Below are 13563 nucleotides of genomic sequence, written 5' to 3'. Positions count from 1 at the left end.
TTGAAGGGAGCAGCGAAGGAAGGACAAGGCTGAGGATCACCTTTGAGCCTGTTTCGTCTCGCACGTTCCGTGGCAAATGAACTTGGACTGGGATGCCCCATTGGAGGACTGCGATATTTTCCTTCTTGATTTTGTGCAACGTCTTGTATTGAACGAGGATGTTCTAAACTTACATGTCAACATATATCCATCCCCAAGCCAGCAGCCGGATCCCAAAAAAAGATTACCATCATCGTCATCCACTTGACTCCTTTTGCATCCAACCCCACCAATTTACCCGCGCATACCAGTAGGTCTCTCTTCCAAGCCTCCTTAGGACCTCGATTGCGCCTCAGTCAACAATCTCCGTGTCGTTGCTGTCCCTGGTGATTCTTACTTGCTGCCTACATCCCCAATCTGCTGCACTCCGATCTTAACGCCCGCCTTCTCCAGCCTCTCCAGGAAATCATCTCCCAAGCAACTCGGGGTCAAGAAACCAGCGCCGTGGTTCTTCTTGATCTCTTCTTCCTTTGCCAAAATGACCATGGCGGCCTCGCTCATCAGCAAGGCGGTCAGAGCATACATTCCGCCCTCGTACCGGAAATGCGCCAAGGCTTTGCGTGGGTTCTTGGCGAGCTGTTCGGCCACGGCCACGGCGCGGAGTTCCAGAACATCGCCCTTGGTGGATTCCTTGGTCGGACCAGAGCCGGGTTTGTAGGTGGTGAACAGTTTTAGGATCGCTCGTGTCGGGGGGAACGCGAGCAATAAGGCCAAAATGGTGACGGCGATGTGGATCAACACGCCGACCAAAGGACTCGCCACGGCCATGTACTCCTCGTACGTGAAGTTGAAGCCGTAGAAGTAAGGCGTCAATCCAGCGGAGCGGTGGACAATAGCCTCATTAGGTTTTGCGGTGACGGAAGTCGTCAAATGGCCCAGGCGTGGATATTTCCAGACGCCGGTGAGTTTCTGGAGACCGGTGCGGTGGTATGTGTTTGGTTCGGGGTTGCGTGGGTAGATCGTGTCCTTGGTGAATGGCCGCAAGTGGGAAGGAGACAGCACAAAGGGGTCGGCGAAGCATTGCTTCATCACCTTTGCTGGATAGTAGTCGGCCAGTCCCAACCCGGTGGCCAAGGTGCCGCCGCTGGGACCAGAGGACTTCAACTCGTGCACCGAGGCGATCATGTCCATGACGCCGCAATCCCAGACTTTGCGGATCAAACGAGTGGCTATGTAGGCGACGAGGTCGGACGGGGCGGACTCAACGCCCACCTCGGGAATCATGATGGCTCCGGACTTCTTGGCAGTGTCTTCGTACTTGACAATGACATCGCGGACCCATGGGGTCTCGCCGGTCACGTCGAGATAGTGAGTTCCCTGTTGAGCACATGCTTCGACCACCGGAGTCGAGTAGAGATGGTAAGGGCCCACGGCGTTCAAGAGAACTCTGGTCTTCTTGACCACAGGGGTCAATTCAGGGGTAGACAGACTGGCGACAGTGATGATGTCGGGAGTGCTGCGCGTCGAGTTCAGGGACTTCAGCTCACCGACCAAGGATTGAAGTTTGGATTGATTGCGTCCAGCAACGGCCCATTTGAGGTTGGTTGGGAGATTGGTCGTGATGTATTCAGCGGTCAGCTTCCCCGTGTAGCCAGTGGCTCCCAGAAGGATGATGTCGTATTGACGGCTGGCAGCCATTGTGAGGCAACGTGAGCTGTCCGAAGTAAAATGAAGGAGGTAGAGACTAGCACGTAGTCGTCAGGAGAAGGGGATGAAGGGCAGGATACTGGGTACTCTAAAGAACGTAGAGAAAAAGAGACAACAAGAAGCGGAATGGAAATAAAACAGATTATCGACAGGGCCAGAAACGGTCAGCAATTGAGGTCTCGCTGGATGGATACGGTGTAGAAATGAAGGCCAAGGTGTCGTCTTTTTTGGGGGGGGGGGGTTTGACGTTGAGCAGAACGCGGGACCCAGGAATCCAGGAAGCTAAAGACGCGAATGAGCTGAACCAACTTGCGGAAAACGACAAAAAAGAACAGGTCGTCAGAGAGCGCAAGAGAGCCAGCTGCTGGGCCCTGAGACTTGCAGGTGTTAGTGGTGGGCGCCATTGGCTCCCCAGCCGAGCACTAGTGGGATTGAACGTGGCTGGAGGCGTGCAGGGCGTGTTGGCAGGTTTAAGGGGCAGGGCTAGGCGGAGAAGACAGATATCGTAGGGGCGCCTGGGCATACTATTTACTCCTCGGGGAGGGGGCCTTTACGCCCACTGCCGGGAGCCTCTCACTCCAGGCGGGAAGGCGATACGGAGTACTCGGTAGTGTCCCCCAAAGAGCGATATTTTTGGCACTACCTAATAGACTTGTCAGGCGCCAGAAAGTCCGGGACCAATGCACATGCATCAAAATCAGAAAAACTCGCTTCACGCCACACACAACCAAGTTCACAACTGCAAAAAAAGTAATTGGAAAATCCCCGTAATACGGAGTCCTTGTCAGACACATCAATTACCCCCCGCCATTCATTGGAAAGTGGAATGATGTGTGGCATGAACATGTTCCAGATGTTAAGGGCCTGATCCCCTTATGGCTGCATTGATATGTGGAGTGGAGTTCTCGAGGGCGCGCTGACTCAGCGGGGTACATATCACGTGACAATATCCTTGTTCACGCCAAGCCGCTAGGCCGCACTGTGAAATCCGCATTCGAACTTTTGCATTTGTGCAAATTGCGAACCAGCAACGACATCTCCAGATCACCTTCCCCATCAATCCTTCGTCTACAACCGCCAACATGACGAAGCGCACGAAGAGTGAGTTTCCCGTCACTCCCTCAACCTCACAGAGACATAGCTGACCACCTGTAGAGGTCGGCGTGACCGGTAAATATGGCACTCGATATGGGGCATCGCTCCGCAAACAAGTCAAGAAGATGGAAATCACCCAACACGCCCGATACATCTGCACTTTCTGCGGCAAAAATACCGTCAAGAGACAGGCAGTCGGAATCTGGAACTGCAAGGGTTGCAAGAAGACAGTGGCAGGAGGTGCATGGACCGTTTCGTAAGTCCAAGAGGAGGGCCATACTGAACCACGGGTCGGAACCTTCTAACAACTACCCCCCTTTCCAGGACTCCTGCTGCGGCCGCCACCAGATCGACCATTCGACGACTGAGGGAAATTGCGGAGGTGTAAAGCAATGTTTAGCAGGGACTCGGAGTTCTCAATCCCACGGACACGGAATTTTTCCACAAGTTCTCAAGTAGCATCTCAGGCGAAGCCTGAAAAATCGGTCTCGATCGAGCAGAACGTGCAGCATCCGCATCGATGAAAGCAAACGCTGCCTGTCATGACCCAACCCGAATCGTTAGACCTCCAATCGAATGAACGAATCCAAAAAGACCAATGGTCTCATTTCGTTGTCGATCTCCTCTTTACCACTCTGACCCTTCGTTCTGCTGTTTTTTGAATCCCTGGCTTCGGGCAGCGGATCTTGATCCGACCTCAAGTCTGCAGAGGCAGCTTTGCTCGAAGCCTCTTGTCTATGACTGATGCCATACGAGCCGCGAACGTTCTCCCAGTTCAGACGCAACAAATTTCTCTCCATTGGGTGGTCGGATGATTACCGAAGCCTGAATGGAAAGGATACTATGGGTGGCCGCCAAGTCTCACGCCTTGGCCCATCCATATCCCGGCTTCAAATTCACCGCCACTTGGAGGAAAGGTGCTACTTCTTACCTACACTGGCACAATTTCTCCAAGTATGTGACCCCACTCGTCCACCGACGACATTTCTTCCAGGACACGACGGAAAGCCAAGGTGTGAACGCAGTCCTCTTTGTTGCCTGATCCTTGAATGTCCTTTCTTAGGGTTTAGTCACGAACAGGCGTCATCTGCCATCGCAAATCATCTCGAGTCTCGGAGCTTACCCCGTTTTGAAGGCGTTCAACCGAGGACCTTGCTGAGACAACCCACCAAAGCTGTGCACGCTGAGCGCAAAGCCCCAGAAGCCAGTCACATTCGTCATCCTGCGAGCCCACCCCCAAGCTGCCGAGTTTCATTGGTCCGCCAAAGCTGCCCTCCTCAGCGAGGCCCTTAAATCGGATCTACTCGCTCCACCTGCACCTTCGCTTCTTTCCTCTCTTGACACTTTAAATGCCACCATTAAACACCCGCACTGTGCCCATGATCCTGCTGCTGCTCGAGTCCTCTTGGAAATTCTCCGGCTACATCTCTGCATGTCCGACACTTGCATTGTCTGTTTAGGAGACTTGAGCAGCGGCGATGGCGAAGTTGCAGCTCCCCCTGCCAGCCCTGCCAAGTCTCCACCCACCGTTTATGCCGCCGCCGACTCGAGGACAATCGATGCCGACCCTGAACCAAGTGCCACGACATCATCTGGCAAAGACGTGACCGATCTAATCGCCCATTTGAGACCGTGTGGGCATTACCTGCACAATGAATGTCTTACACCCTGGGTGGAAAGAGCTAACAGTTGTCCGATCTGCCGTGCCAGTTTCCGTCTTGTTGAACTAATGCGTTCAATCAATGGTAAGTCCGAAAAAGTCTAGTCGCTGCCCTAATTGCACAGCATTTTAACGCGTATATAGGCGACGTCATTTCTTCCTACTCGGTCGAAGATCGAACGCAGGTCGCCGACTTAGATCCTTCCATGTTTCTCGAAATCCCAGAAGAAGAGGATGAGGACCAGCCCTGTCAAGCGTGCGGTGAAGATGACAATGAAGATGTCCTGATGTACTGTGATGGCTGTCAGAAATTGTGGCACACTTATTGTGTCGATCTGCAAGAGGTGCCTTACGGCCATTGGTTTTGTGACAACTGCAGAGCACAACGAGAGCTTGATCCTCGTGCAATTGCTCGATCGGGGCGACAAAACCGAAGACGCACGAGAGGTCAACAGCGCAGGCAACGAGGTCAAGAGTCAAGCTGGAACCAGGTTTGGCAGTCTGTTTGGTCACGCATCAATCTTGACCTTGACTTTCCCTATGAAGATGACGAATCATCAGCCAGATATCTGAGGCGCCATCGTCAACGCAACCAGGCCGATCGGCAGGCCCATGATGCCTGGTTGCGCCGAATGCAGGTTGCAGAACTCCATGGAGCTGGCAGTCGCTTCAGAGAGACTGAACCTGCACTTCCCAGCAGCCCTGGAGGCGAGTCCACACCAAGGAATCGACGAGAGAGAGCATCACCACGTCCACAAGCCGAGAGTGCTGATGAACTCCTGGCATGGCATGCTTTTGAGCAAGCTCGAGCTTCGTCGAATGAACCCAGCTCAACGCGGAAAAGAAAGCGGAAGTCCCCCACGTCATCCCCAGCAGAGCCTGAAAATGGATCGTCGTCTGCGACTAAGCGACGACCACCGAGCGCGTCCAGCCGCACTGTCTCTGACGGTAATACTCCTACCGTTATCAACACTCGGCGTCGACAGCCTTCACGTATTGCAAGCCCCATTCCGAGACGGCAGCCTAACCTTGACCCAGCCGCCCCCAGCTTTCTACAATCCCTTCTGCAAGAAGTCGAGGATGCTAGTTCTAGCACGCATAGCATCAACCTCCACCGTCCTTCTCCCCGCCCTGCAGCAAGTCCACCAGCCGACCAAAACTCTCCGCGGCCCTCATCACCTGCGTTGTCTCCTCTTCCCTCGAATCATTCTTCACCTAGGGCAATGTCAGCTACTCCTCCTCCACCTCCTGCGCTCAGACCTGGCTCACCCGCTGGCTTGTCTTCGAGCATACAGCCTGTCTTTCCATCTACTGAATACTCCCCTCCACGACCTACCTCGCCGGAACCGAAACAGACAGAGCCAAGTGCACCTCGGTTGAATGGGCCGAGAGTCCCTCCGGTTCCTTCAACATCGACACCATTGGCACAGCCAAGACCTCGAAGTCGTGTACCGCGCATCCTTGAGAACGGGCAGGATTCTACCGCGAAGTCCCGCTCAACGGAGGCTTCCCCCAACCGCGCAACCATGTCGTTGACTGCAAAAGCCGACGTGCAAAAGCTCGTTGCAAGCGCTCTCAAACCACACTATAATGACCAAACCATTACGAAAGACGAATACACGACGATCAATCGCGACATATCCCGAATGCTGTATGATAGGATTGGTGATTTTGAGGCTCTTGATGTGGATGACAAGGCAAAGTGGGAGAAAATCGCCGGCGACGAGGTCAACAAGGCCGTGAGCGCGCTCAGAGCTCAGGGTTGAACAGAGATACTTGGTCGGTTTATTTATGATTATACTCTTGCACGAAAGCGAGTTTGAATTTCGAGTCAAGCGATGAGTTTCACGATGTTATGACCCTGGTAGGCGGGCATTTGGAAAGGGCGGCCAACATCATGGCATTCGGGTTCCATGGGCCCATTGTATGGGCGTGGCGGGTTTGTCTTTCCGAGAAAGCTTGAGCGATGGCGATGGCGGTTTCCTGTCGATGCATTGTGACAGAGGATACAACTTCAAAGACTTCAAGCATTCGGGACGGCGGGGAGCAAAGAGGAAAGACTGTACAAAATACCCGCATCCGATAGCGTACACGTGACTCTTTTCACACATGTCTGTCGGGACGTTTGCACGGCTATGGGAATTCGTGATGGACCGACCAGTCCAGAGTTTAGGAGGGAAAGAGATGTACAATACTAGGAAGGGATGTCGACACAAGGCCTTGAATGCAAGCATCTTTGCCGCTCTTCAGGGACACTGGTTCCAAGGTGAAGAAGGATGAAGTCCAGCTTCTGCTCACATCTCCATGTGCCTCAAATCATCCACAATGCATACATACTGTTTTCAATTTTTGTTGCTGCCTTTTCCCTTCCTCGGCCTCTTCTCACTTCTCCCAAGCCACATGCTATGGTAATGAAGCCGTCTAAAGCACAACTATGGATTACACAGATCCCGATTCGAAGCATCAGCGTTGCCCCCTGACAAGAAATCCAGTCAACGGGAACCAACAAAGTTGTCCACCGGAATCAAGGCGTCTCGAAAGACCGACAATGGTCGGATAAAGCGGATGCCCAACATGGACAGACAAAAGGACGCGACAGCTACAGACAGCACCCTGTTCAGCCTTTGGGATAGGGGGATGATTGTGCAGGGAGCGGCGCGTCGCTACTTGTTGTCTTGCTTGCCCTTGACTCCATTCAACCAACGCTTGTAACTCAAACACGGTAGACGTGCTAGGTGCATGTGCAAAGCGGCACTCCATGTCGAGGACTGAAGATTCAATCTCGGGACCTGGCGCCCAAGGTATCGTTTGGCAGATGAGGAGGAAAGACGGAATATACGTACATGGGAGGAGCTTTTGTGCCTGATTGTGAGAGTGGCATGTCATAATGGTTAGTCATATCTGGACGCCAGGAGTTTCAACCCCGTGTGGGCGTGTGAACAAGGCGCTTTTGATCGATGCATACCGCGTTCTCCCAGCCTCTGCCTGGACGACAGTTTGGTGCCTTAGAGCGAATGGTGCTTCATTTCGTCCCTTCAGTTTCATCAATTCATTCTCGACTTGGTCAGAACGGACAGAAGGAGCTCCAGACAAACACCTGTAACGTTGCCGTTTGATTAGATGTGGCGGGAGGTCATTCATCAAGGCAAATTGCCACACCTGGGCGCCTGATCCGGGAGGAGTGATTGGGTGCTAGCCGACCAATGGAGGCTTTACAAGTGTGCCCGTCCAACAACAAGACGCGGGAGCCTGGCCTGGAGGATTGGCAGAAGCTCCAATAAATGTAGGTGGAACGTAGACTGTAAGATCAGGTCCACGGGACAAGCCCGGCGGCTTCTCGTTGGAGCTTTGTCGTTATTTGCCTCGTGTTGCCTTTCCACGTCCATGCCAGTCATGGCCATCGGGGTGGGAGCTATGTCTGGGGCCTCGATAGAATGCCTGAAGAGGCAGATCTTAGCTGATGGTTGGTGTACAGCTAGGGCACCATCATCGTGAGAAATCCTTAGGCGCGGACGTAGCCCAGCAGGATCTCAATGACAAAAAGCGTGACCGTGACTTGTTGGCTTCATGCCGTAGAAGCATGTAAATGCCATGTCGTGGTAGTTGAGACAAGTCGAGAGAACCTCGTTTCCCATAGAGGGGCTCGATGTCCGGGTCGGCAAATTTGGTGAAGAGATTCTCGATGAAGAGGCACAAAGCCGGAATGCCCAAAGGGAGTTTCACAGAGCTTGGTCTTTACGGTACCTACCCTGAAGGACGCAAAAATGGTCTGTCATTAATTGGATTGTTGCTTTCGACCTTGAGCCCTAACATGTGTTACACGAGTCGTTATGTAGATCGTCATAAATCGCTGCCGAAATTCAAGTGCCCTATAGTCAGTTCCCAGCCTGATTCCGATATCTTAGTTGCACACGAGGGATTCCATCCCAGTCCCAGCCCAGAACAAAACTTGAACAACGAACCGCCACTCTTTTGCTTCAATCCTGCCGCCGTGGCCTCAACGCTGCAGTCGAATAGTACGGGGAGAGAAACAAAGACAAAGACATAAATGAATAACAAATGAAAACCGAGTTCCTGGTCCGAAGCAAGAAGTTGCATCAAGGCTAGGGAAGTGTAGGCCAAGGCTTCTTTGATTCGACCGCATGTAGCAGAGAAAAGAAAGGAGGAACATGCCCTGCCGAGAGTTCGGCTGGTAAGCCAGTGCACATCCGCTTCGAGGGCAACAGTTGATGAACGATGGGTTAACTATTTGTCAGGCATAGATCAAGACGGTATGCCTTGTGCCTGCATCGCTTGGGCAATGATGTCCTGCGTGGTCGTGGAAGGTCCCATTCTCATCAATGGTATAGACGTGGGTCGGATGGGCACGGCTGAAAGGCTTCGCGGCTCAAGATCTCCAGACTCTGCGAGATTTGCTTGCATTGACTGTTGGTCCGCAAATATACGACGCTTCGCAAAATCGGTGGCAGACGCGTCGTTGAACCACCTTTCCAGAAAAAGATGCGCTAGATCGTCCTCTTCAATCTCTTCGAATTGCGTCTCAATGAGTGAAGTGTACTCGCCGAGCAGTCGAGGGAGAAACTGTAGCCGGTGCAGCAGCCACACGTTCACCAAGTCGCCGTGGTCCACGGGTGTCCTATCTGGGCCGCAGAGGTGATCTACCCATCTGATCTTGCGATGTAGAATTTCTTGATAGAGTAGGCTTTTCCCCTCTCGCCGTGTAGAGTGGTTCGTGGGCTGGCTCAACAGCATCTCTCTCTCAAGATACCTAAGTGCACCTTCATCCTCATCAGGCTCACACGCTGAAGCTTCATTTGAGATTGCTAGAGCTTCATCATCCATCATAAGCTGCTTCAAGGCGTCCAGGCCCAGATCGGCATATTCTAGTTCGTCAAGCAGAGCCTGCTCCTGCTCTTCGAAGGATTCTAGAAAGTGTAACGAGTCCTCGTCCAAGCTGAGACCGAAATGAGCTCTTGAATTCTGCTCTTCGAGGAGCTGAGCCTGCTCGCCTCGAAGATCTAAGAGCTGTTCAAGTATGATGTCTCTATCCCCGATCTTTGTTAAGTACTGGACATCCCCCGGAGATCGCTCAGGAGGCTCCTGTTCCAGGTCGTCTTCTTTAGTTGCAAAAACCAGACCGATGTCAGACTCTGGCAAAGGAGCCAATCCCGCAGCATTCGTCTGCAGGAACCCATCCAGATACCTGCCAGAGTGAAAGAGTGACTGAATGACGTCGTCTTCTAAATGAGCACGTCTGGCCTCGTCTGCCCGAAACCTGGTAAATCGGCCTTTGCGGAACAGATCGAATTTGCGTTGGAGTTCACCAAATTGAGCGGCGGGGCCGTCAGGCAAATCCACGGATTTGGTGAAGTCGGTCAGTAGATGCATGAGGTCTTGCAAGGCGTCAACAACATCTTGGGTCTGCTGGAACATCGGAGCCCTCGCCTCGTTCAGCTCAAATATCTGCTTCAGAACATGTGCATGGCTATCTCGATATCTTTGCAATGTTGCTATACAATCATCGCGAACGGCGTCCACGGCGACTGCCTCTGGCTGGTCGTCATCATTTTCTCTGTCTTCCTGCTTTTGTCTTTGCCTTGCTACATCACGGTACGAGGTCTTTGAGCTCGATGCCGGGCGGTTGGGGTCTCCGCCAGCCTGGTCTTCCGTGAACCTTGACGGGTAGGACCATTTGTGCTCACGGCGGTGCCCCAATAACCGTGACGGGCGATTGGGGGAAGATTCATCCCTGAAAATTGAATTATCAGTGTTCCGACCCGACGTAGACACAGGCTAGATTGAATTGGGTGCTGACGTTTTAGGAGCAGGTTTGGACAATTGAAAAAGCCGCTTCAACTGCCGCCCACCTGACAGGAAATTCAGTGCAGAATGCATTCATGCTGTGAATCCCGGCTTCAAGCAAGGCGAGCGAGGTGCAATAACGAGATGAGGCTGAAGCACGGTGCCGTCGATCGGGGGGGGGGAGGGGGGAGCCGGCCCTTACTTGTATCGGAGGGGGGGAAGAAACATAACAGCAGCAGCCGCAGCCTTTGTGCTGTCCATGCAGGTGTGACTGGTCCTAGGCAGGCCGTCCATTTACCTAGTTAGGGGCAAGAGACTCTGGGGGGGGGGGAAGGCGTTATGCAGAAGGTGCTTTGCTGCCGTCTAGGTTGATGCCGCAACGGACTGGCAGTTGATAGCCAGGGTATCATGCAGATAAGACCACCTGAAGGTCACTGGGGGTCACCTTCCCTGCGCTTAGGGTGAGTGGTCCCAAGTACCTACCCCGGGCACCAAGCTAGGCATCGAGCTAAGGAGGAAGGGCGGGAACAACGGGAAGGTGGAGGCAGAACAACAAGGACGTCTTGTCAAATTCCCCTTGTCCTTACAACTCCTGATACAGGCCCAATACCATGACCCAATACACCACTTGACCACTATTACCACTTACTACCACTACTACCACCACTACCACCACTACCACCACTACCACCACTACCACCGCTACCACCACCAAGATGCCTCAGGCTTCTCGACTCTCTCGACGCTCGCACTAGCTCCTCACGCTTATCGAGCCGGCCAAATGAAAAGGCTGCCTCCACGCAGGCATGGCTTAACCGACTGCATTCTTCACTCCAGTCGGTTCGACTTCTCCAAATGCATTGCAGCTCTGGTTTCTGCAGGATATGCCACTACTCGCCCACATTATGCTCCTCACTGGACTGGCCTGGACTGGCCCAGAGGGCTCAGGATAACTCCTGTCCTGATGACCTGGTATATCTTGGGCGTGGAGCCCCCCCTTTCCTCCAGCACCCGTTCCTGGCCTGAAGGTATTTTGATTGCAAACCATTCTGCCGTCTGTTTGATTTGGCGATGTGATCCGTCATGCCCGACCAGCCCAAGTCCTTGCCCATACGAGGCGACAGACGTGGTAATGGTCGAACTCCTGGTAAGAGCCGGCACCGACAGCAAGAGAGGCGTCTGCTAACGCCAGGAAGCACAAACCAACGAGGGTTCAGTGAGCCATAACCAGGGTTCCGAAGAGGCACGCCTGTAAGTTCTGCTCACATAAAGTGATTTGATGCTCTCAGATTTCAATCTCATGCTTGCAGTGATGCTCCTCGATCTACGCCACGGGTCGACCCCCAACGGGTGCAATCGCGACGCGCCGTTGACGATCGACGTCAAAACTCCGCAATTGCGGCCAATCCAATATTTCCTCGAGAGGGGTGAGCTCTGTGAGGAATTCGTTGCGTTTGATTGCTGACCCCGATTACAGAATTCCACGGAGCTATCAAATTGCTCCTGGTCAAGAACAACAGAACTCTCGGGTTTCCGCATCAGGGGCGTTGATGTTTAACAGCACTCTAGACTTGACGCTTCGGGCTTTCGCAAATATTCCTCGGGGTGATTACGGAAATGTGGCGGCATATCTTCGTGCGAATCCCTCAATTATCAGGGCAAATCCTCAGGATCTTCGGAGGGAAGCCATTCATGCGTATCAGTATGCCAGCCGCGGCTCCGAGATCCAATATAGCGGCAAGATGATGTACGGTGATAGTTGCATCCAGCAATATCTGATCCTCAAGCGACTGCAACAATTGATACAGAAACTCGTCGAACGACGACAAACAAGAAGAGGTCCGACTGAAGGGCTGGATGACCTTATCAAGAGCTATTTCGACCAGCTGCTTGACAAAACTTCCTCGTCGAGAAAACAGCTTTATGAAGAATTCAACGAAGCGTGCGCAAATGCTAAGAGGTCTGTGCAGTCTACCAATCCAAATCCTCACCCAAACGCCCCGCGGGCCCAACCAGCGCAGCCTGGTGCCCACGCCAGGCCACCTCCTAGCCAGGGTCAGCGACATTCAGTTTCAGGACGGCCCCCACCAGAAAGCCCACTCGTGGACCCTAATGAGAGTGCTACCGGACTAGACTCCAGGTACATTGTGAGACCATCGAGCTATTACCAAGCGGGGCGCGTGTTTGCCATTCTCTGGCATGAACCCTTCAACGACTCTCAGGGCAACACGTACTTGAGCGACAATGTGAGCACTGGGCTCTATGGAGAACGCATTTACAGCTCAATCCGCAGGATGGTCGTCGTCCGACAGGACCATGGTTGCAGTGTTTGTATCCAAATAAATACCTACGGTAAACGAGGATTGGGGAAGTTCAAAACATCTCAAAGGGATATCGATGCCCATTCGATAATCCATATGGACGACACAACACCCCGTCAGCTGCCAGGTGAGCCCATGTCGGACAAAAGACCCATAGCTGTCAGGAAAGCAAGCCCAGATCAGCAACTGAATCCGTGGAGCCGTCTCTGCTACTCCCAGCCACACACTGTGCAACATACAGTGAAAGCCCTGGACGTCGGCTGGGTAGTTAAAGAGAGTTTGCCCTATCTGCTGTCCTATTTCCAGAAAGTGAACGCACTCCCTTAGGGACTTGGGACGTCTCGAAAGCACCATCCTCGCAGGAATCTCCATTGAGAAATACGTTACTCACCCCTACCCCAGACCAAATCACCGTCTACTGTTCAACGCCATTTACGTTTCCGGCTCCAATCTCGGATACCATCCAAGCTATCACAGCTTTCGTAGGACTTGATTTTGAGAAATTCTTTACCAAACTGGGTTATTTTAGCGTACGAGGGATTGCTGTTTTTTCCCCCTGGAATCCATATGAGCATGACAGCGAGATTTCCCATACTTGGGTGTCTGCCAAAGATGACGGGTCTTTCCTACATTCGAATGATGCTATTTTGCCGTATGTTCCAGTTGGTTGTTGGTGGAATCACAGATTGGAAACTCTCTGTTCTGCTATCTACAGCGAATGGATCCTTTTAGTTCAGCTTGCTGCAGGCTGCTACGAATTCACGATATACACATCTCCTAGCAACATTGAAGGCGCACTCCATAATAGAGGATGCGGACCCGAGGACATTCATGCCTCAAGGGGGCGCAGTTGATCCTCTGCGTCAGCTTCTCCCCGTCCCCATCCTCCTCCTGACGTCTCTCGCTGCAATGCCTCGGTTGAACCCGGTGCCCCTTTAACCGCAGAGCCTCACAGCGGGGTCGGCAGATAGGAAACCGACTGATCAACACCAGCGGAGA

At 52.9% G+C, this 13563-nt stretch overlaps 5 protein-coding genes across 5 annotated transcripts; 3 read left to right on the top strand and 2 right to left on the bottom strand.

The window, feature by feature from the left end:
• Positions 1–372: 372 nt before the first annotated feature.
• A1O5_10200 (uncharacterized protein) lies at positions 373–1677 on the bottom strand (the record flags this gene model as incomplete). The annotated part of the gene is made up of 1 exon (XM_007750778.1): positions 373–1677. One exon carries the CDS (start codon positions 1675–1677, stop codon positions 373–375), a length of 1305 nt encoding a protein of 434 aa, XP_007748968.1.
• A 1091-nt stretch (positions 1678–2768) lies between these two features.
• A1O5_10199 (ribosomal protein L37ae) lies at positions 2769–3169 on the top strand (the record flags this gene model as incomplete). Its single annotated transcript, XM_007750777.1, has 3 exons — positions 2769–2787; positions 2842–3037; positions 3106–3169. The coding sequence occupies 3 exons, from the start codon at positions 2769–2771 to the stop codon at positions 3167–3169; spliced, it is 279 nt and encodes a 92-aa protein (XP_007748967.1).
• Positions 3170–4213: 1044 nt separating this feature from the next.
• On the top strand, positions 4214–6207 carry A1O5_10198 (uncharacterized protein; the record flags this gene model as incomplete). Its single annotated transcript, XM_007750776.1, has 2 exons — positions 4214–4526; positions 4586–6207. The coding sequence occupies 2 exons, from the start codon at positions 4214–4216 to the stop codon at positions 6205–6207; spliced, it is 1935 nt and encodes a 644-aa protein (XP_007748966.1).
• Positions 6208–8704: 2497 nt separating this feature from the next.
• On the bottom strand, positions 8705–10188 carry A1O5_10197 (uncharacterized protein; the record flags this gene model as incomplete). Its single annotated transcript, XM_007750775.1, has 2 exons — positions 8705–10099; positions 10144–10188. 2 exons carry the CDS (start codon positions 10186–10188, stop codon positions 8705–8707), a joined length of 1440 nt encoding a protein of 479 aa, XP_007748965.1.
• Positions 10189–11326: 1138 nt separating this feature from the next.
• On the top strand, positions 11327–12891 carry A1O5_10196 (uncharacterized protein; the record flags this gene model as incomplete). Its single annotated transcript, XM_007750774.1, has 4 exons — positions 11327–11390; positions 11440–11494; positions 11554–11670; positions 11721–12891. 4 exons carry the CDS (start codon positions 11327–11329, stop codon positions 12889–12891), a joined length of 1407 nt encoding a protein of 468 aa, XP_007748964.1.
• Between the last annotated feature and the right edge of the window lie 672 nt (positions 12892–13563).

Source organism: Cladophialophora psammophila, assembly GCF_000585535.1.
Source record: "Cladophialophora psammophila CBS 110553 chromosome Unknown aczJe-supercont1.19, whole genome shotgun sequence".
Classification (NCBI taxonomy): Eukaryota; Fungi; Ascomycota; class Eurotiomycetes; order Chaetothyriales; family Herpotrichiellaceae; genus Cladophialophora; species Cladophialophora psammophila.
This window is presented reverse-complemented; position numbering and strand designations above follow the sequence as displayed.